The sequence below is a fragment of the Vidua chalybeata genome, chromosome 11 (genome assembly GCF_026979565.1).
Source record: "Vidua chalybeata isolate OUT-0048 chromosome 11, bVidCha1 merged haplotype, whole genome shotgun sequence".
Lineage (NCBI taxonomy): Eukaryota > Metazoa > Chordata > Aves > Passeriformes > Viduidae > Vidua > Vidua chalybeata.
In genome coordinates, this window is record NC_071540.1 from 19548072 (window position 1) to 19569824 (window position 21753).

Consider the following 21753-nt stretch of genomic DNA (forward strand, 5'->3'; position numbering starts at 1 on the left):
AGCACCTGCCAGTGCCGGGTGTTGTTATCAGCCCGGCCCCGAGCATTGCCTCTCCTCAGGCCCCCAAGCTCTTCCGCAGGATCTTTGAAGACTATTTGATTATCCCATCAGCTCTGCATGTGCTAACACTCAGAGTCTGGCACATCAAAAAGGAGGAGGGAAGGAATGATTTGTCAGAAGCACAAACAGTGAGCAGGAGCAGGAGCAAATGGGCCATTTGTGAGGAGGGATGGGGATGTTTTGAACCAGTTACTTGGAAAAGCTGCCTTGATCCAGCCACCCTGCTGGCAGCAAATCCCCCATTTCTTCAAACACCTCAGCTGTGCTGATTAAAGAGCTCAGAGCTGCTTTTCCTGGGTAAATGGAAGTGGTGGCAGCTTCTAGAATCATTAAATGGTCACAAGAACAGAGCTGGCCTCACTCCTAACCCAGGCCACTCTTTCTTGAGAAGAAAATGAGCTGCCCAGCCACCAGGACACTTGGGGAAGCTTCTAGAAACATTACCTACAATTATTTTAGGGGCGTTCCTTAACCAGGAATGGAATCTCCTGTTTTTCCTACCAAAAGAAAGTTCTTTGGATTAATCCAGCTAAACAAAACCTGTCTGGGTGACAGCTGGACTCCAGGTGTGGCTCAGCTGTGAGACAGGAATTAACACTTATTTCACCCAGTGTTCAGGAATCGTGGGATGGTTTGGGATGAAGGGACATTAAAGCTCATCCAGTTCCAACCCTGACACCTTCCACTGTCCCAGGCTGCTCCAAGCCCTGCCCAGCCTGGCCTTGGACACTTCCAGGGATCCAGGGGCACCCTGAGTGAGGGCCTCCCACCCTCACACGAATGATTCCTTCCCAATACCTAATCTAAACCCACTCTCTTTGATCAACTTTTAATTGGCATCAGTGATTTAATGGACTTCAAGGGTTTTTCAGGGTTATTTGACAGCATTTTTGTAGCCACAAGCACCAGCTGAGTCACACCACACAGCTCAAGGCTCAGTTTTATGACAGGACAGAGGAAGGAGCTCAGCTGACAGGTCCAGCTGAATGGGCAGTGGAGGAGTTCAGGAAAGATCCTGAAAGGCTGGAATGCTGCTGGAGATGGCCTGTGGCATCTGGCTGGGCGTGACCAATCATGGGATCCCCTTCAGCAGCACACAGAGCTCTTTGTGCTTTCATTCTTACACAGCTCAGCAGTCTTGCAGAGCTTGGATGTATCACAGAACATCTGACAGCTGATCAGACTCTGCTCCTAATGAACTGGGGCATTTCCAAAGAGGAATTCTAATCTTTTTTTGACAGGAAATCTGACTTTTTTTTTTTTTTTTAATTGAAAAGATTAATTATACAACGAGATACAGGCATGGGTTTCTCTGTTCCTTTATTGTAGTTGCACACTAATGTAACAGTGTAAAATGCAGCTGAAGGGTTCTGTACATTAGGGAAAAACTCTGGGGAAGGGCCTGCATCCCAGGAAAACACAAAGCATTCCCTGTTCCAGGTCCTGTCTGCAGACAGTGATTTCAGTTATGATCAGACAGGTAACACACATTAAATACACAACATCATAAAGGCCACAAAAACGAGATGCACAAAGAAAAAAGAAAAGCCAAGATGTGTCAGGAAATACAAGTTAAAACATCCCAAATTGAGGCATGAGGGGAACCTTCATGCAAAGCAGAATTCCAGTCCTCTAAAACCCTGTGGAGATCAAAGCAAACTCCAGTTCTGGAGCTTCCAAAACCAGGGGAGACCCTCCTGTCGTTCCTGACAGAAAAGGCAGCACAAAAGTGGGCAGGAACACCTGAAGAGTGAAAGTTCTGGAATGCAGGAACTGGGATCAAACATTCCAACCTCAGAGGAAGTTGTTCCCACTGTGGAGTCACCCAGGACAAGGTGAGAGCAGCATTCCAGAGGAATCCTGAAAGGCAGCTGGAATCAGACCAGCACAGACCTCCAAACCTTCTCTTCCCTTTGCAGGGAGTTGTCCCAGAATTATTCCTGTGACAGTCTTTAATTCCTGGGTCTTGCTGCCCCAGGAATGCCTCCCAGGGCAGTATTTACTAATAAAGTGACTCTTTTGCAAGGAAAATACAAATATGTGCTTTGACCCTTTTGTACTCTGCCACCCAAAAGAGCCCAAAGATTCCTTTTTAACTTAATTGTGCAAAATCAGCTCTAACCCAACAATCAAATCATCTTTCCACACAGAACTGAGAGAATAAGGCACAGGAATTCTATCCCATCTCTTGATTTAAACACAATTATTTTCTCCCAAGTTTACATTCACAAGGTCAATAAAGTCATTGTAACAGAAAATTAGAATTGGAAAAAAACAAACAAAAGACCCTCAGTATGTTCATTTCCAGATTAATTCCAACAATCTGCCTGCAGCTGAGCTCCTGCCTGCCTTAAGGATTTGCTAAAACACTACACATAAATGCAGGACTCAAGAAACAGCAAAATAAATGTAACAAAATCCATGTAAAACTTTTTTTTTGTAGCATAGTAGAGTTATTTTTTATCTACATTAACCCTGTTTTCCAGTATTTGAAGTGATAAGTGCTGAAATTGGAATTTCTTCATTTTATGTCAGTAATAACAGGTGTGATTTGATGGAAATATGGACACAGCTTTACTGTATCACTGGGTAATTCACTGTTCTCTAACAAAGCTTCCATGGCAATACTTGAACAAAGTAAATCTCTGTCAGAACTTTAAATAAATCTCTGTGAGAACTTTAACTGGATCACTGGGAAGGGGATATCCCACATTCCCTCTGATGGATGCAGGTGGTTCAAAAGGGATTTACACATCCAGGAGGGAAAATCTGATTGAGTGGAGCAAACCATGGAGAACTCAGTGAGTGTGAGGCTGCTACAGAACTCCAGAGCAGCTGAAGTTAAACAGTTACACCCTGGCAGATCCCTAAAATAATCTGGGTTTTGGGTTTGTTGGGAAAGCTGGATCAGCTGGTGATTCTTCTCAGTTGATCAGAGAAATCCAAAAACTCAGTGGAAATTACAAAAGCAGTTACAAAAGCTTTTTAAAAGAGCCATTCATAAATGATAAGGAGATTGATGCATCCACAGCCCAGTGCTGCTGAGACAGCTCTGGTTTTAAATAAAAGGCAACATTAAGATGTCTTTGTATTACAACTTTTTCTATTAATGAGTAGAAAATATCTGAGCTGCTGCCATCTTTCTCCAGTGTCTGCAAGAACAGCACTGAATAAATATCTCAGATTTAATGACTGGATCATAATTATTATATATTCAGGCAAAAAGTAAAATAATTCTTTTCCTGTTCCCTGGACTGTAGATATTCCTTCCAGCTTTGTTTTGGAATGTATCATTCTGCAGCAAAATCATCACTGATGTGGATTTGTAGCCAAAAATCTGTGTGATGATGGCAAAGCCTGCAGAGTTCAACTGAGATCATGGAATCAGAAAATCATGGAATGGTTTGGGTGGGAAAGGACCTTAAAGCTCATCCAGTGCCACCCCTGCCATGGCAGGGACACCTTCCACCATCCCAGGATAATCCCAGCTCCATCCAAAGGGAGATGGCACAACCAGAACAGAAATGTTCCCCCAGGCAGGGAGGGCTTGGGGGAAGTGGTGAAAGCAAAGAGCTCCACTGAATTCCCAACAGGAAAAATATCCTACACTGGGATAGAGGGAGATTTCCTTCCTTTCAGCACCCAGAGTCACTCAAATGAAGAGGCCACATTGCAGGGGACAAAGGCACAACTGTGGCACCAGAACAGCAGCCTGAGGTAGAGCTAGTGAGGAAGGAAAAGGCAGGATCTGGGCACTCAGCTGGTTCAGCATTATCTCAAACCCTTAAAATCATCAGGGTCACGCTGGAAAGTGTTAAAGTGCTTTGAAACTGAATACTTGGACTTCAAAAAAAACCAAAGTACCAATTGGAAAGGTTTGGATTTAGCATTGTGGCTTCACTGAATCCCACCAGGAATCAGAGGGAGGAAAGAGACTCGACCCATGGAGATCACAGACAGAGCTGCTCCTCATCAGAAATGTGGTGCAGGAATTTAATCTGCTAAATATAGCAGAGCATGAAGGGCCAGAGAGAAAGGTGCCCGAGAGAAAATTAGGTTTAGTAGGATGTGAGAGGTCAGTGATCCCCGGGGCTCCTGGGAAAGGCTCGGAGCTGGCAGCTCACACAGCAGCTCTGCTTGGTCCACAAATCAATCCCAACCCCCACTGGACCTTGTTACCATAAGGTGCAATAAAAACAAACTGGTCCCCACTGCTCCTGAAGCTGGGTAAGTGTTTTTATAGGAAAATACATCTCAAGGCAAAACTTTGAAGAGAGCACTGGTGCTCTGTGAGTTACTGAAATAAAAGCCCTTTCTCAGTGCTGTGTTTTGTCCACACTCTCCTAGCACTGGTTTGAGGAATTGGTTTGGGTTTTTGCCCTCCTAATCCCACTGGGAGGGTCAGCTGGGCCTTATCTAATCTTGCCTTCTGTTGATGTGATCAGTTTCCTGGCATCAACTGGACATTTTCACTTAATTTGCTGCTCTTGCCAGTCTTGAGGTACTGGTGAATTCTCTTCTCCTCCCTTCTCCTGATAGATTATTAACACAAACAAAAGCTGCCAAAGCCAAAAGCTTCTACTACAGTTATTAAAAGGTTTTAGAAAAAGTCTTCTGGCTCCTGGTGTAGTTACAGTGGGCATTCTGTGGCACCCCTATCAAACATGGAATGTCATTTTTATCCTTCTCTCATCCAAAGAGAAAGGAAAAAGGTAAAATGTCTCTGGGACAAGCTAGTTCCCTTCCAGCTCTTTTCCCAGACATCAAACAATTCCCCAAAAGGACCAGATCAGTCCTGTACTGATACCAAAGTACTGATATTTTTCTTTTTTTCCCACTTCCTGCTTCTTAACATTTTTTACCCAGGATTATTAATTCATGCAAGGCACTGAAAGAGCATTTGAAGAAACCCAGAACAATTCAGAGCAGGAGCAGGGGACCAGCTCTCCTATCCTTATTTTTAAATGTCTTAGTAATTCCTTCTTGACCCCTGCCTCAGAACGATTCAATTCGTTAAGGGTTAATATTACTCACTTCATAAAAAAAAAAAAAAAGCAAAACTAAGAAACCCCACTGTTACTTTGTTTTTTTGAGAGTTTTAAAGTTCTTCTAAAAGTTTCTTATGCCTTCTGATGTTGACATATTTCTACTGAATCTTCTCACACCGTTCAATGAAATAATGATTGTTTTACATTCTTCTTTGTAAGTAGAGAGAACTGATAGACTGTTAGCTTAACCAGTGTAGTTGGAGAGGTGGGAATTTCACCCTCCAATCCACTGCCACTTTTACTATTCTACAGAGAGTGGAGCCAGAAAATAAAATCCTCTCTTTAAGTTCTTTTCTTTCCCCTTTTCACATCTAGCGTCCGTGTGCGAGTCACTTCGTGTCGCAGTGCAACACCCCACAGCTTCCCTAGGGACAGTCAAGGAGCACTGGCAGTGGAAGGGCACGGAGGGAAGGAGAAATGCTGGAAAATGCTGTGCAGCCCGGGCTGGGGGTGCTGTGCAGCTAGCTAGGGGCTGAGCTGGGGGCGGAAGGACGAGCGCACGGTGCGGTTCATCAGCGGCTGCAGCGGGCGGAAGTTGTCCACCATCCTCCTCTCCTCCTCCCCGTGCGACGTGAACAGCAGCGTCCGAAAGGCCTCCAGCTGGGAACCACAAACGGCCACGTCAACTTCCCAGGAATCCCCCCCACACTTTGGGAATTCGTGGCAAAACACAGGAGTTTATTCTTGGAGAGGGAAGTAAAGTCAAAGGTAGCGCTAGGTTTGTGTTCTGAGGGGTTTTAGCACCCACACTGCTGGTAAAGATTGTCCCGTTATCCACACCAGCATGAGAGAATTATCAGTCATCTGCCATCCTTATGGAAATTAAATCCCAAATGTGGCACACCTGAGAGAGCAATTTCCACTCAAATGCTTCATCCAACCTCCATTTACAGCCTCCCTGGCACCCAGGAAAGAGGGAGCCCCAAAAATCCCCAAGTTGTTCTCTCACTGATTTATAATTGGGATTACAATAAAGCAACAGCAGATCAGCTTTTAAAGCTTACAAGGCCATTCCAATGGGAAGTCCTTGCTATGAGAGTAAGGAGCCAAGAAAAAAAGAAAAGATGAGAATAATTTCAATTTAAAGGAATGCCACATTATGCCTGCAGTTCTCTGTTAACAATCTCCATGTCACAAAATCTTCCCTTTTTCCCTTCCCTCCACAAAAAAAAGGTTGCATCATGCCAAGGAGAGCAAGATTATGAGAATTCCAGTAAGTTCCTAAAACTCCCCAAGTTTTCAAGGGGCAGCTTCCAGAACTGTGTATCACAGATCAAGATAAAACTCTTGAGAATAGATGGAAAAGTTGAATAAAGCTGGAAAAACATCTTGGAGAGGTCTTTCAGTATTAGTGGCTGTTAATGCCAGGATTCCTCCCCAAATCCTGGGTTGAAAGTGTCACAGGTCTCTGAAAACACAGAATTTTTGTGTTTTCACAGAGAATTACTGGTAAACAACTGGTTCTGAGCATCTCTGTGGCAGCAAGAGGTGTGATCTGAAAGGAAAATTGAGATTTACCTGATCCTCATCCACCTCGATTGGCTTCTTCTTAATGATCCACGTGACTGATTCAGTGAGGGGGGGAGTGGTCAGGGAGCCAGCGTAGGTCCAGTAATCAGGGCAGGAAGGGATCAGGCACGAGGGATCAAAGACATCAAACTCGATCACAGTGTCCTAAATATTAGGAAAAAAAACCTATTTTTAAGGATGTTGTTTTGAGAAAAAACTGACAAAGCTGAAAAAGATCTTGACAGTGAGGTTAAAAACTGTGTTATGTGTGGGAAAAGGGGTGTTAGGAATATTAGTTATGTTGTTATTTTAAATCCCTCAAAATTGTCTAGAATTGGGGTTGAGGTGTAAGGGCAGATAAAAGTTAAATATTTTCTGCTGTCTCCCCACAAGCCATTAAGAATTCAGTGCAAAAGAAACAAGGAGTGAGAAGGATCAACAGCCTAAGGCTGTGTGGGAGCTGGATCCAACCAGGAAAAAGAGGGAATAAGTGGTGGAATAAGTTCAGGTAGCTGTGCCAGATCCTTAAAAGACTGCAAAGAAAAAGTGTTTTACTTTTCACCATGTGATTTTAGGCATCAGGAAGAGGACTGAAGTTTTATTTAAATCAAATAGTCCCATCTCCAGAATGTTCATTCCCACATATGGGATATCAGACATAATGTAGGAGCTTCAAAACCCAGGATTTCCCACACAAACATTGCTCCAGGGGGATTTTCAGGATATACTGGGAGATCTTGGCTTATTTTCTTTTAAATTCACATGCTGTAAGTTATTATATTGTCACAATAGATGTATATTCAGATTTGGAGAGGTCTTCTGGCACTTAACTGACGTGTTTGGTGTTTATCTGGCAGAGCTGTCACTGCTCTGATATAAAAACTTGTTTTATTTGCATTTTAAAAACTCTTTCCTGTGAGAAGTAGAGGCACAGCGACTTCAGCTGGATGAGATTAGAAGCTGAAGAGGTCGATGTGGTTTTTTCCCTACTTTCAGAAGAGAACAAGAAATGCTTCTGTCAGAGACTCAGCACTCCCTCTCCTGGCAGGAGCCCGCCAGGAACGATCCCATTCCCCCAGCAGAAAATTCAGTGTTTATAAAAAAGCAAATGACCTCCTCAAAGATCAGACAAAAATCAAAAAGCCTTAATCCCACAGTAAATAAACCCCCACTTCAAGCATGTCCTTGAAAGGAGAAAAAATCTCAAGAGCAGCATTTCTTCAAGAGGCTTTGAAAGCTTAAAGTATCCAATTCCTCCTGAAAAATCAGCTTCCCTTCCCACTCCCAAGGTGTCAATCAGCTCAATTTTACCCCCTCGGTAAAATTTAAGGAAGAAAGTTTTTCTGGGTGTTTTGTGGTTCTCCAGGTGTTCTTTCTGCTGGGTGACAATGGGTGGGACACCTCAGAGCACTGACCTTGTGTCTGACTGCTGGCAGGGCCTCCACCAGGGTCTGCAGCCCCTCGTGCCGTGCTCCCAGCTGCAGGGACAGGGAGAACCAATAAGCTGATCAGTAATCAATCAGTTCTACCTATCAGCCTTAGTATTCTTTCATAACAACAACCACTGAATGTTTAGGGTCGGAAGGGAGCTCTGGATCATCCAGCCCAAGGCAGGGGCAGCTGGAGGAACACATCCAGGTGGGTTTGGAATATCTCCAGACAGGGAGATTCCATATCCTCCCAGGGCAGCTGTTCCACCCTCAACAGAAAGCTCTTCACATTGAGGTAAAACTTTTTTTAGTTTCTGGCCATTGCTTCTCATCCTGTCACTGGCATTGAGCAGAGTCTGGCACCATCCTCTGACACCCCTTGGGAACATTGATATGGATTGATGGGATCCCCTCTCAGCCTTCCCTTAGTGCCCTAAATTTGCTTTAACAGAATGCAAACAGAAAGACCCCATTCACAGCTGGTCCTACAGAACAAAATTACCTTTAAGAACACTCCAATAACAGCCAGGCCATTCCCTTCCATCACAGCTTCCTCAAAACTCGGGTACTCCACAGCATTCCAGTGCACCAGATGCAGCTGAAAGAGGAGTGAGGGAGAAATCAACCCCTGCACAGAGCACGGACACCACACCTGACTTCTGATCCTGGCTGCATTTGCTCCTTGGCAGGGTGAGGCACTGCAGGGAGCTCCTCAGAAACCACAGAAACAAGGACAAAGTGCTCTTGGTAAATAACAGTCCTTCCCTTTCTTTTTTGGCTTTTGCTTTAAATAGGTAAGACCCACTGAATTTCCCATCTCTAAAAGGGATTTAGTCCATGGGAGTCTGTCTCCAGGAATGCTGGCCAAAGGCACAGACAAAGTTCAGTCTTCCACCTCTTTCCTGTCTTCCCAGGAGGAGCAGAGCACCCTGCCCTCCTGAGGAACATCCTCCTGCACACAACAATCTTCCTCTGCACTGCTGACAGCCAGTACATTGAGGGGTTTTGTGTGATAAATAAATACCCCAGCCCAAAAACTTAGTCACAGTCTCCCTGTTAATGAGGATCTTGCCAAGCTGGCAGCACCACCATGAACACACCGACAGGAGAGAAACTCTCCTTAAAAATAACCCATCATCACTTGACAAATTCTTCTCCTCTGGCAAAGAACTGTGGTCAAAGCTGTCAGTTTCACATTTTCACTGACTTCATCCTTTTTACTGACGTTTTCTTTCTTAGCAGTTACTTAAGCATCCAAGTTTTGCTATTTTAGTAACTATTCAACCATTGCAAACAGAAAACAAAGTGATGTTTTATAAGAGTAATTAGTATATGCTTTGTGGGTGACAATCTCTGAAAGGTTTAGTAACAATAAACAAAGTGATTTTTAACTTTCAGTAATGGATGATGTCCAATTTTCAGGCTGTTCTTCTCCAGAATACATAGAGAAGGTGAATTTTTATAGAATAAAACAGCAGATGAGCTGTAGCACTTCAAAATAAACTGCAATTCCTCAATTTAGGAGTTTTCACAAACACATCCAAGATAACTATTTGCATTGTTTAGGATTTCATCTCATACCTCTGCTGGGTAAAATTTACAGTCAACTGTGTGCTCTGAGCCCCAGTCGTTGATAGCTCCCCAGTGGAAGTGGAACTGCTTTAGCCTGTACTGGTTTTCCAAGGGACCTCCAACGATGACTAGAAAACAAAACAAGACACACACGTTGATAAACAGGATTTAGAATTGGCCAGACAAGTAAATTCTTAGAAAAAATTAGCCCGTGAAAAAGTATCAGGTGGAGCAACTCAAACAGTGCCTATCTACACTTTGCCATGACCAAATTATTCAAGCAAACACATTCCTCCTGGTTTTCCCTGCATCAAACTGGAGATGAGTGAAGTCTCCTCATCCATCTCCCCTCGAGGGAATGTTTTCCTAGGTGACACCAAGTTTGGCACAGTCAGAGTGATGAGTGTCACATTGTCACCCCTCTGCCAGAGCAGGAGTGTCAGGACTGCCTGACCAGGTGACACATCTATGAAATGCATTCAATGACATCCCTACAAGGATCTGTGAAAAATGTTGACATTTCTCATGACAAGACTTCAAAAAGCAAATCATGCCAGACAAATCAGTATATTGAGTCAAAAGTTCAAGTCTCCTGCAAGCTACAAAAATCCAAACATCTTACTCTGCTTTAACAGACCTTCCAGACTGCACAAGCAAAGGTCAGCCAGAAATATGTTTGGTTGTGCCTACAAGCTGTTCACAAAGGATTTAAACATCCAGTCTGCCACTGGGCAAGTTTCTGAAAGATTTAATGTCCTTTTCATCAAATAGTAAAGGTAAAACTTCAGTCTGTTCTCCTGATTTCAGAAGGCCTCCCATCCTTCTGCAAGCACATGAATGAAAAAGTCCATGCCCAGCTTTCTGCTTCCACTCATTCCCTCCTACCTGGACCAAAACCATCCTGCAAAGTCATCTTGCTAATTATGAAATCAGAGCATCTGGTAAATGAGAAACTTAATTGCTTCCCAAGGGCTAATAACACTTATGGAATCAGGGAATCATTTAGGTTGGAAAAGAGCTTTTCCAAAGGTTCAACCAGCACTAAAGCATCAGCATCTGCTGATTTCTACTGAACTGTAGGACATGGGAAGTTATACAGCAAACCTTGGTATAAAGCACCTAATCCCAACACTGCTTTTGGAAATAAGTTAATCACTTCCATGCTAAGGAGAAAACAATGAGAGGCATTAAGAGATTTTCTTGTATTATTTTTTTTTCCTGAAAGCCAGCCAGCAGGTTTGAACTCCTAACCAGCCAGGCCTGTCTGTGAAAAAGGAATCAATTAAAACGAGCTGTGAAAAGTGACATTGAATTAATTTCATCCCCTGCTCCTGAGCTCTGGGCATGAATGCAATGCTGGCCATCACTGGGAAATCACAATGCCCCATCCCTGGAAGTGTCCAAGGCCAGGGTTTGGAGCAGCCTGGGGTGGTGGAGGGTGTCCCTGCCCAGGGCAGGGGGTGGAATGGGATCAGCTTTAAGGTGCTTCCCACCCAAACCATGCTGGGACTCTGTGCTGGGAAAGGGGTGGGATAAACATGTGGGTCACACAGCCAAGCCTCTCAGAAGTGAAGTTTCTGTGCTCTAACACGATCCACTCCTGAGTATGTGACGATGCAAACTCACAAGTGACTACAAATTTGTGTTAGTAACCACATCCACTTGAATATTTGCCTCACAAATAACTTTAGGCACAGACACACGTACGGAGAGACTCAGGTTCCTGTAGTGGCCACCAGAAAATGACAGGAAACAAGCAAGAACTTCAGTCCCTTCAGAAGCATTTCTTCTCAAATTACAACCTTGACATTTTCAAAACAAAACTGAAGTTTAAGGGGCTCTAACAACAAGAATCACATCAGGTGTTTCTTGCAGCCCTGGCTCTGTTTCAGCCTCATTTCTGGTGGCACCACACACAGACAAACCACATGCTGTACATACCTTCCCCTCACCCTCTTCTTCCTCCTGCTCTACCTTCAGCTTTAGCCCAAGTCTTGCAAACCCCATGTCAGGATTCAGGCATTTTTGTCTATCCTGGATGTCTTTCTCATCTTCTGTTTCGACTGTGGTGCTTTTGTTTGTTCCCAAGCTTTCTTCTCTGGATTTCTATGATTGTTAGACAGAAGCTGGCAGTGAGAAAAACCAGAAACAGCAAGAGTAAAGAGAGAAAGTGGAGGAGAGAGGCAGGCACCTGAAAACTGGGGGTTATACAGCAACTCCTCACTGTCTGTTGCTTCTCTGTCATTTTGGAGCCCTGTCACTGACTGATTGATGCCATCCTACCCTTCATGGACTTGAATTCATTCACGGAAGATGAGGATGATGAAAAGGCAGCAAATGCTCACAGGGAAAGATTTACCTCAAGGGAAGTCTTACAGACAAAGCAGGTAAGATCTTTCAGAGGTGAGCACAAGCCACAAAGGCTTGATGATTCCAGCCTTGCCTTTATGTCACAAAAACTGCTCCTGTGCAATTAAATATTGCATCTTTCTGACCCACTACAGGCACTTCCCCTTTCCTAAACACTTTTCAGGATCTTATCCTTAACTAAGAGTGGGGTGTGGCTTATAAAGCAAGAGGCTGTTCAATGAAAAGCAAAGCCAATCTAAAGTTAGTAAATTAAAATCACTGATGAGGTAACAAGTGATGTCTGTCCTCTAACCCAACCTCACTGAAAAAATCAGCAATTCTTCATTGAACCAGTGCTTAAATGAGCAAGGGCAAGGATATTCCCTCTTGGATTATTCCCTCTTGGAAATGGATTATTCCAGAGTGAACAGCTAGAAACAAGAAAAACAAAACAAGCCCCAGACATCACACAAGCTCCCTGCATTCTACCACCACCGTTTTTGCTGCACTGTTTTATCAGCCTCTTTCCAAACATCAACCAGAAATGTTGGTGTTGTGAAGACAAAGTGTTTGTGTGCTGGAGGCTCCCTCCCCGAGGGCATTGCTAAATCCCTCAGGAAGCTGGAGGAGCTCTCACGGTGAGCAGCCATCTAAAACATGAATTACTCCAATCCAACAGGTTCAAACTTGCTCAGGGTCCTTCAGTTTTTTCCTGCAGGACAAGCTGGGCAATCATGTGCTTCACAACAGCCCTGAACAATTGCTACCAGCTCACCCACCCTTATGAAATATCTTCATATTCTGCAATAGCCTTTGGTAAAGGCAGCTTTTAGAAGGAACAGTGGACAGAAAATCTGGGATTTGGGAGCAATATCTTGATTTTAAGTCAGTTTTTTTACTCTGTTGAACCTTTAAAAAGGTTGAGCCGCTCAGGTCACAGGTTTATTGACATGGAATTGCTGGAATGCACAGATGGATTTTCCATGCACTCCTGCTTCCCCTAAAACGACAGGGATACACACACACCTGCTCCCGAGGGCAGAGCTCAGCGTTATTTCATTCCCTAAAACCCCACGGAGATAAGCCTGTGTGCTTTACAACTGCAACTCATTTAGCTGCTGATTATTTCAAGTGCAGTAAATATCTTTATTAACACCACAAAAGATAAGTGGCAGATTACCTCAACAAAGAGCAGTGAGGGAATCAGGTTTCAAATTGAGTAGGTACACACAGAAATGACTGAAGATTGACTCGTGTGGGTAAAGTTTATTACAAACCCTATAAGACAGGGCACTGAGGCTTGTGAAAGGAGTTTCAACATACAGCAGGGGATTTGTGCACAATGCCCATGGTAATAAAAACACTGTAAATGTGAAGCCTGTGTAGAATTTCTTCATCATGGTTCTTACCACTGTAAACCCAACATTTTTTAACTGTACATTCATTTTCAACATCAGGTCTTACATCACACAAGTATTTCTCCTCTCTGAGCATTTACTGAGACATTAAATAGATTTTTTTTTTAATAGATTTTTTTTTCCCCGAGTTTTCACTTACTTGATCTATCAGTAGAATCATCAAACTCCACCAGGAAGGAGTAGCCATTGTTCCAGATGTGAAGACAGGTGGTGGGGTCGTAGCTGATTTTCAGAGGCTTCAGGAAGGGATCATAAACACTGTCCCTCCACTGGATGTTGATGGGAGACTGGCGGGTGCCTCCGGGAATTGTCAGCGGGCTCTGCCACAGCGGATGCACTGCAAGACGAGGAGGAGAGTCAGGCTGATGCAGGATACAGAACTTTCTGGCAAGGGAAGGTGCTGTGTCACCAAAGGCTAATTCGAGTCAGCTGGTGCCCAGGAAAGCAAAAGAAAAATAAAACATTCCAGTTGCATGACTCAAAGCCACACAGGGAAGTGCAGTAACTTGACTTAGAACCGTGTCAGTACCTTCTGCCTTTGCAGAATGCTCTGCAAAGAAACTGTCCCCTTATTTCCCAGAAAAAGACAATATTTCCTATTATTGATAGATTTTAAGGTGGCTTTGTTTTACAGCTTTCTTTCCACACCAGCACCACCAGCTGAGCTGGGAGCACTCCAGACATGGGATAATTCCCACTGGGAAGCAAAACTTTCTCTAAAAGAAAACACAAGCACGGGGTTACTCCACAAAGGGGGGGTCCAGAGCTCCTGCAGCCGGAGCTAACCCTAACCACAGCAATCCTGACCAAACTGCTTTGTGCAGACAGCTCCTGCTGACCCCACTCCTGTCAAACCCAAACCCAGCAGTTTTGGGGGCAGCCTGGAGCCCTCAAACGGGCACAAGCAGGACAGGTACATGAATGGTTTCCACAGGACCTTATTCTGCTTAAAACCAGAACTGCCGCCTGTGTGGAGCTGTTCAGCCGGTGACCCGCACACACTGCCTCTGCTGAACCCCAAATCGTGATGCTTCGAGCATCACTTTACAGGCTACTTCACTAGATACCACTGCTCAAGGTCTTTTAAACGAGCAACTGGAGAGGAATTAAACCTTCAAACCGCTCACACGAGGGGGGCCGAATAACTTCCCCCCCACCACCACCCTCTCCCCTCGGTTTCCCCTCAGTGAGGTGCAAACTACGAAGCTCCGTAAGGTCAACTCAGGCAAAGGCGGCGCAAAACACTCCCTGCATTTGAAGCACTGCCACTTCCTGACGTTTCAGCCGAGGACAAAGCCGGGCAGAGCCCCGCGGCTCCCGCACGAAGTTTGGCAGCGATGGCGGGACAGCGGCAGGGCGGGCAGGGAGGGGGCTGAGGGAGAGCGGCACTCACGGGCGTCTCGCAGGCGGTAGGAGCAGCAGGCGCCGAGGCTGCACCGGCGGCTGCCCCGCCGTGAGGAGCAGGAGGAGGAGGAAGAGGAGACGGCGGCCGCCCAAGCTCGGCGGAGCAGCGGCAGCATCGCGGCGGAGATCGCGGAGCCGCCGCCCAGCCCGGCGCGGCCCCTTCCGGCACGGCCTCCCCGCCATGGCCCGGGGGCGGGCTGGGCCTGCCCTGCCCTGGGCGGCTCCTCACGCCGTGACAGCCCCGGGGCAGCGGCAGCAGCTCGGTGCGGCGTGGGGATGCTCATTTCCCGTGCTCAGGGTGGTCCCCACTGTCAGAAGCGCGTCCCCTCACAGCAAGCGTGGCCCGTCACATCAAAAGGGATTCCTCCGCACCGAGAGCATCCCCTCAAAAGAATAAGGCCTCAGCCAAAAAAAGTGTCCCCTCACACCAAAATAGTATTTACTCCCTCTCATCGAAGTGTTTCTCCTTTATCAAGTATTTTCCTTCACATAGAGTATTTAGTCCCTCACATCGAAGCGTTTCTCCTTTATCAAGTGTTTTCCTTCACACAGAGTATTTATTCCCTCACACCAAAATAGTACTTACTCCCTCACATGGAAGTGTTTCTCCTTTATCAAATGCTGTCCTTCACATAGAGTATTTAGTCCCTCACATCGAAGCGTTTCTCCTTTATCAAATGTTTTCCTTCACATAGAGTATTTAGTCCCTCACATCGAAGCATTTCTCCTTTATCAAGTGTTTTCCTTCACATAGAGTATTTAGTCCCTCACATCGAAGCATTTCTCCTTTATCAAGTGTTTTCCTTCACATAGAGTATTTAGTCCCTCACATCGAAGCATTTCTCCTTTATCAAGTATTTTCCTTCACATAGAGTATTTAGTCCCTCACATCGAAGCATTTCTCCTTTATCAAGTGTTTTCCTTCACACAGAGTATTTAGTCCCTCACACCAAAATAGTATTTACTCCCTCTCATCGAAGTGTTTCTCCCTTATCAAGTGTTTTCCTTCACACAGAGTATTTATTCCCTCACATCAAAAGTGATTCTTTTGCATGGAGTACATCCCTTCACACCAAATGAGCATCGCCTCACCCCAAAAAGCATCCCCTCACATCAAAACAGCATTTATTCCCTCACAGCAAAGTATTTCTCCTCACACCAAGTGCATCCCCTAACGCCAAAAAAGTGTTTATTCCCTCACACAAAAAAAAAATGCACAGAGGTGGGTGGCCCTGGCACAGCAGGGTGCCCTCTCCAAGCCACATTTGGAAAAGTTATGAAAAGTTAATATTTATGTTTACTTTCCTTGGCTCTCACAAAGGTAAGAGGCCAAAACAGTCTCACCTTGGGTGGTGAAAGGGTCAACTCAACTCAACTGAGCTCAGTATTCACCTGACACTGCCTGAGGCAGAGAAATCTCATTGAAACTGCTTAAAACCTTCATCACTCCTACTGTTCCAGCTGCCAGGAAGAAACGCATAGCAAAAAAAAAAAAAAAAAAAAGAAAAAAAGGAAAGCCTGTATAAAGCTGAAAGCATCAGTGAAAGCACAGAGATAAAAGCAAGAATTCTTCAAGACCACCCTTAGCTCCTGACCTTCATCTTGCTGTACAATTGTATTTCCTAGTTACTCTCTTAAAATCATTTTGAAATTCTGCATTTCTCTTTTGGGAATATTTTTATCTTGTACTTTTGGATTTTCACAAGGAACCTGATGTAACACTAAGAATGTTTTACTGAAATGAAGACAGGACCAGCTACTCAACCAGAGTCAACCAAGAAGTGTTTGCCCTGTTTTACCCACATTGCATAAGAAGTTTCCATTGCATTCACAGTACAACGTGTTTAAAGAACTCCTGAGTTGAGTAAGAGCAGGTTGAAATCTGATCGAGGATTTGCTTTGAGTGGCTGCACGATCACAAACAGACCATCAGGAGATGGTCAGGATGTGATGTCAGGATGTTAAACTGGGTTTAAATTTCATTTTACTTCCTCCCTGCAAAGTCTCTTTTGTGTAGCAAAACTGCGAGCAAATGAATTTTTGGTTTGACTCCCAACGTTTTTTTAGGGTGGCTAATTTACTATTCTCAACAGAATGCTTCCTGTAGATGGATAATCAATGAGATTGAAAAGACCTGCTGCCCATAAACATCATGATTCAGTCAGGCTTAATCACAGTTTAACAGCCTATTGATCATGGTTAGGCAACTCTTCAGCACAGATGTGTCCTGCTGAAGTTACTGATGGACAACAGGACAGCCCAGACGGGCTTCAGGTGTTTTATATTCAGCATAAACAAGAGGTGCTGGGGCTTATTCTCATCTACCAACAAACTGCTGTCATCCCTCCACCATTCTCCCAGGATGTGTCCTCTAAATACAACTGATAATCTTGGGCAGCTTAGAAATTACATCTGCGCCTGGTTGTGCAATTACAGAAAATCACAACCATCCCTTTTCTGTATGTTAAAGGTGATGAAATAAAAAGCCTCAAGCTCCACTGCTTTACATTGTGCCACCATTAAGACAACCCAACTTCACAAAGCCTTTTGGTGGTTTGATCCTGCAAGGTTTTGAAAAACGTGAAGTTTTTTTCCCAGACTTTTTCACTAATAGAGCAAGTCACTTCTTGTGAGCTGCACAGCACAACAAAAAGGAAGTTTCCAGCATGCTCACAGAAATCATGGGCTGGTGAGGCACAAAACTAAAGAGAAATAACTGCAACACTTTTGTTTCCCTCCTGAATCACTCGCAGAATCTCCATCCGGTTTTGCACATGCTACTTCTTCCTGAGCATGAAGTTCAGTAAAACTCCAGCACTGAATTTTAAAAAATCCTTCAAAGAAAGCCCTTCAAAACAGGAGCTCAGTGGCAGGGAGATGGTTTGGTTTCAAAAGTGCAGACAGAAAGACAAAACTACCTGTGCAAAAAAAAAAAAAAAATCCTAGAGCCTAAACCTTGTTCCCAGCACTTAACCAAGGTAGTGAGAATCCTTCCCAGACCATTCCAGACACAAGTTCTCCCTTGGCCATGCCCCAGCTCAGGGTGGTGATTTATGCAAGAGGGACGCAGCTCTCCGGCAGCAAGAGCTGGAGAGAGCAGCAGCAGGCAGGATCACAAAATCCCTGTTGTTTCCCCCAAATTGTTACATTTCTGGGCCAGCTGCGAGGTTCCAGCTGGGCTCTCTCTTGTTCCTGAACCCAGAGTGGTTCCCACAACCAGAGAGGGAAGAGCCTGAGGGATGAGCTCAAGTGATGCAGAATCTGTGTGGGAAGAGAAATAGAGACCTCACCTTCGAGTTTTCAAATGGCCGAAGTTAATTTTTAAAAAGGTGAGAATTAGAACCAAGTGTGCATTTTGCAGCCTTTGCTCACTGAGGAGGGGTCTGGGCTGGCGTTTGCCTTTGTCACACACCCATCTCTGGTACTGGTAAACTGAATTTTGTCATACAAAAAGCCCGACCAAGATGTGAATCACCTGTGAAAAGGGATCTGCCACAAACAGACCTAATCTGTGCCTGATTTATTTGATTTTTTTATAAATCCCCATCAGACACAGTGGTGCTCCATTTAATCTCATCGTGTCTGGGGGCTTCTTACATTTGCCCTGTGTTTTTTTCCCACTTTACCCAGCTATATAGAGCCATCCAAATAGTCCCAATCTTTCGGATAATTTTCCATAATTAATTGCAGCTTTTGAAGTAGTTCTTTTAAAGTCCATTTAGGATTGGTGTAAGCATCAAAAGTTTCAGAGTGGGAATCATGATACAGATGAAAAGAAGAAGTTTTAATCTTGAAAGGAAAAATACCTGTTGAATCAAGTGCTTTGATTTCTTTACAAATGAGATAAACCAGGGCAAACAGTGTGGTGGTAAGAGGTGAGAAACCCCACCCAAAGAAAGGAAATAAAGCCCTGTTTGCCATAGCAACACATTCTGAACAAGAAAATAAAATATAAATGCTGCTGAAACTCAGTAAAGAGCCCTTTTAAACTTTAAAGGACCACAGTTCTGCTTCAGCCACTGGGACCGAATATTGCAGAGGAAATCCAAGACAGGTTGATTTCCTTGAAGCTTTTTTTGGTCTGAATCAAGATTTTGGATGATAACAGCGCTGCTTGGCTCAGGCCCATGGTGACAAGGTGCTGAAAGTTCTGCTGGATTGATATCAGATGGGGGCTGGGATTTAGGCCAGTTTATTGCCAAACAGCCCAGAGCTTTTTATCAAACAGATGTAGCTGACAGGGTGCTCCCAGCTCGACAGGGGAGCACAGCAGATTGGGAAATGCTGAGTTCTCCTCTGCCTCCACAGTGTTTGGCTGAGATAGGAGCCTGGCTGAGGAGGCAGTGGCTGAGCCCAGATAAGGGCGAGGTAATTGCAGCTGGCAAGGTAAAGCAAACAGAGGCTTTATCTTCTGTATAAAAAACATTTGCTGAAATTATGCATGCAGGCTTAGGAACTCAGTGGGGAAAGGGCTTGGAAGAGAACTCCTGGACAATTTGGGGAGGCACTGCAGTTGTATGTGCAGGCCTGGAGATGGCACACCTGGATTTTGTGGCTCTGCAGGACTTGTACAATTCTTTGGGAAAAAAAAAAACCCAAAACTTGAAGTATTCTGTTTTTCTTGCAACTACTTCTAAAAAGGCGAGAAAGGAAAAACTAGTTTCAGACCTGCTCTGCTAATAATTACTAAATTAGGCTTTAAAATCCCCAGGGAGAACATTTCCAGCAATTATTCTGAAAAATGAATGTCTGAATCCTCCACCTCCATGTGTCATTACAAGATACCTCAGAGCTTGGCACAGACACTCCCAGGTCCTCCACACCACTGGGAATTTTGACATCCGTGCCACAATTCTCCTCAGTGTTTCTACAGTGAAGTGCAGGAAAAGCCCTTTGTCCTTGCAGGGTCACAAGGGAAATCCAAAAGCTCCAGAAACTGTCAGCCTTTGAGTTGTTTAAACCTGGTGTGAGTAACTGTGGAGTAACCCCCAGGCTGCCTCCCTCAGAGCTCCTGTCCACTCCCTGCCTGCCAAAAACAGCCATTCCAAAGACAGGGATTTCCCAAATCAGTTTGTTTTGGCATTTCCTGCACGAATGGCACAGAGGAGAGAAAGGCTGAAGGAGTAAACAGTATCTGTCTTAAATTGCAAAGAGGAATGTGAGTAAAAATAGACACCAGTTGTGGCTCATTCAGTCAGCAGTGCTCCTTGGATGGAACAAACTGTCTGATCTCTTCTTGGAATGGGATCCCCTCTTACCCTGGCTAACCATGAAGTGTTAAAAGAGGAACCCAGCTCTGTTCTTTGGCAGAAGTTATTATGCTGAACAAATTTACAGAGGGAAAAAAAAATAAGAAACAAAAGGTTTTTCTAGCCAAAAGAAATTGCTCTTTGTTATTCTCCAGCTGGCATTATCTGCACAGAAGTGAATAGACACAATCTCTGGCTGGCCCCATATTATCTGAAAGCAAGTTAATCAGTATTTTAAATATCTAAATCTTTAACATCCTCCAGGAGTGTCTTGCACTTCAAAGTGATTTATTGGAGGTCTGTACAGCACATTTGGAGGGGCTTGTGGCTTGTTCAAGGCCTCATTTTCCAAATCAAACACTGCAGTGGCTATGAAATTCCAAGTCAGAATCAATTTGTGCTAAATGTGTTTTGAATTATGCTCATGAACAGTTTTCATTGAAAGCAGCCAAGCCTCCCAAGTAATAATTGCTTTTTGTCACAGGTTAGAGTCACAAAAATCCCAGTGCCACTGACAGCAGAAATAAAAACAAGGTGGAACCCTGAAATTCCACAGAGTATTTTGACTTTCATTCTATCCAGTCTTTTTTCTTCGATCTTTCAGCCACATTCCCGAATCCCCCTTTTTAATTCACTAATAAATAAGAACAACACTCACCCACACCAGCTCTCTTCCCACCCCAGCCTCTCCCATTTTTCACCGATTTGGAGGAGCTGCAGTGACTTACAGGCAGCATGCCTGGCGTTGTTCCGGGAGCAGGCAGCCAGGCTGCAGGGCCGTGCTGGCACAGCCCGGAGGGTTTTCAGCAGCTTGGAGAGACGCCCCAGGGCTGTCACCTTCACCCCACTCATCGCTGCCACCGGGCACTCCAAACCTTCACTGCTCCCTCAGCAGAGCCTCCCGCAGCCGAACAGCGCATCAGCATCACAGAGAGTCAAACCCCACATGGGTGCAGAGCCCCACTCAGGGGTCGCCAGGCTTCTTTATAAATAATTTTGAGAGCACCCTTTGCCGGTTTTAAGAGGTGGAGCCAACCCAGGAGTTAATTTTCAACCTGTCCCTGTGCTGTCTTCTTCATTGGCTCTGCATTCTCTCCAGAGGATGGCTAGTTGATGATTATTCCACATGTGCTTCCCAGAGGTGTTTTCTCCCCCTCACCTGGTTCTAAGAACACAGAAGGATTGCACAAAACTCCTCTTTGGCATGCAAGGAGAAAGTTCTTACCGCTCCTCGGTGCACACACGCTGTGAATTTGAATAGTTGTATATTTGAGTACTAATAGCCAAGAGGTGCTGTCAGGAACAGCTCAGATGCCCCGAGCTGGGGCTCAAACTGAGGAATTCCCAAAATCCAGCAGCTATGCAAGGCTGGGCCCAGGAAAGGAAACATTTTAGCTCAGAGCATTTACTACAGCAGCATTGCAGCCTGCAGGTGAGGAGCTGCAGAACAAGGGGTGCCAACAAGTTTTGTCACAAAAACACTCCCTGATTTTGTATAGACTAAAAACAGTACCATAAGGACGCATAATTATTCCTCTCCTCACACTTAGGCAGAGCTGAAATTTTAGTTTGGGAGAGGACAGAGATGTTTTCCTAACCCATATTTCTCAGAGATGAGAAAAAGAATGTTACTCTCTTGCTGGTTTCCAGAGGCACTTCCAGTAACTTTGTTACCTTATGTGAAAATCCAGCCTGGAAATCCCACACTTTATTT

General features: G+C 44.6%; 1 protein-coding gene across 2 annotated transcripts; it reads right to left on the bottom strand.

Moving 5' to 3' along the window:
* Positions 1-1363: 1363 nt before the first annotated feature.
* On the bottom strand, positions 1364-20919 carry CA5A (carbonic anhydrase 5A). Of its 2 annotated transcripts, none has more exons than XM_053953030.1 (7): positions 20768-20919; positions 13526-13723; positions 9629-9747; positions 8550-8645; positions 8033-8095; positions 6627-6782; positions 1364-5708 (listed from the first exon to the last, which is right to left on the bottom strand). In XM_053953030.1, exons 1-7 carry the CDS (start codon positions 20889-20891, stop codon positions 5574-5576), a joined length of 891 nt encoding a protein of 296 aa, XP_053809005.1. In that variant the 5' UTR covers positions 20892-20919; the 3' UTR covers positions 1364-5573. The 2 variants fall into 2 exon arrangements, with proteins under 2 accessions (XP_053809005.1, XP_053809004.1); XM_053953029.1 differs by lacking the exon at positions 20768-20919 and adding an exon at positions 14780-14906.
* Between the last annotated feature and the right edge of the window lie 834 nt (positions 20920-21753).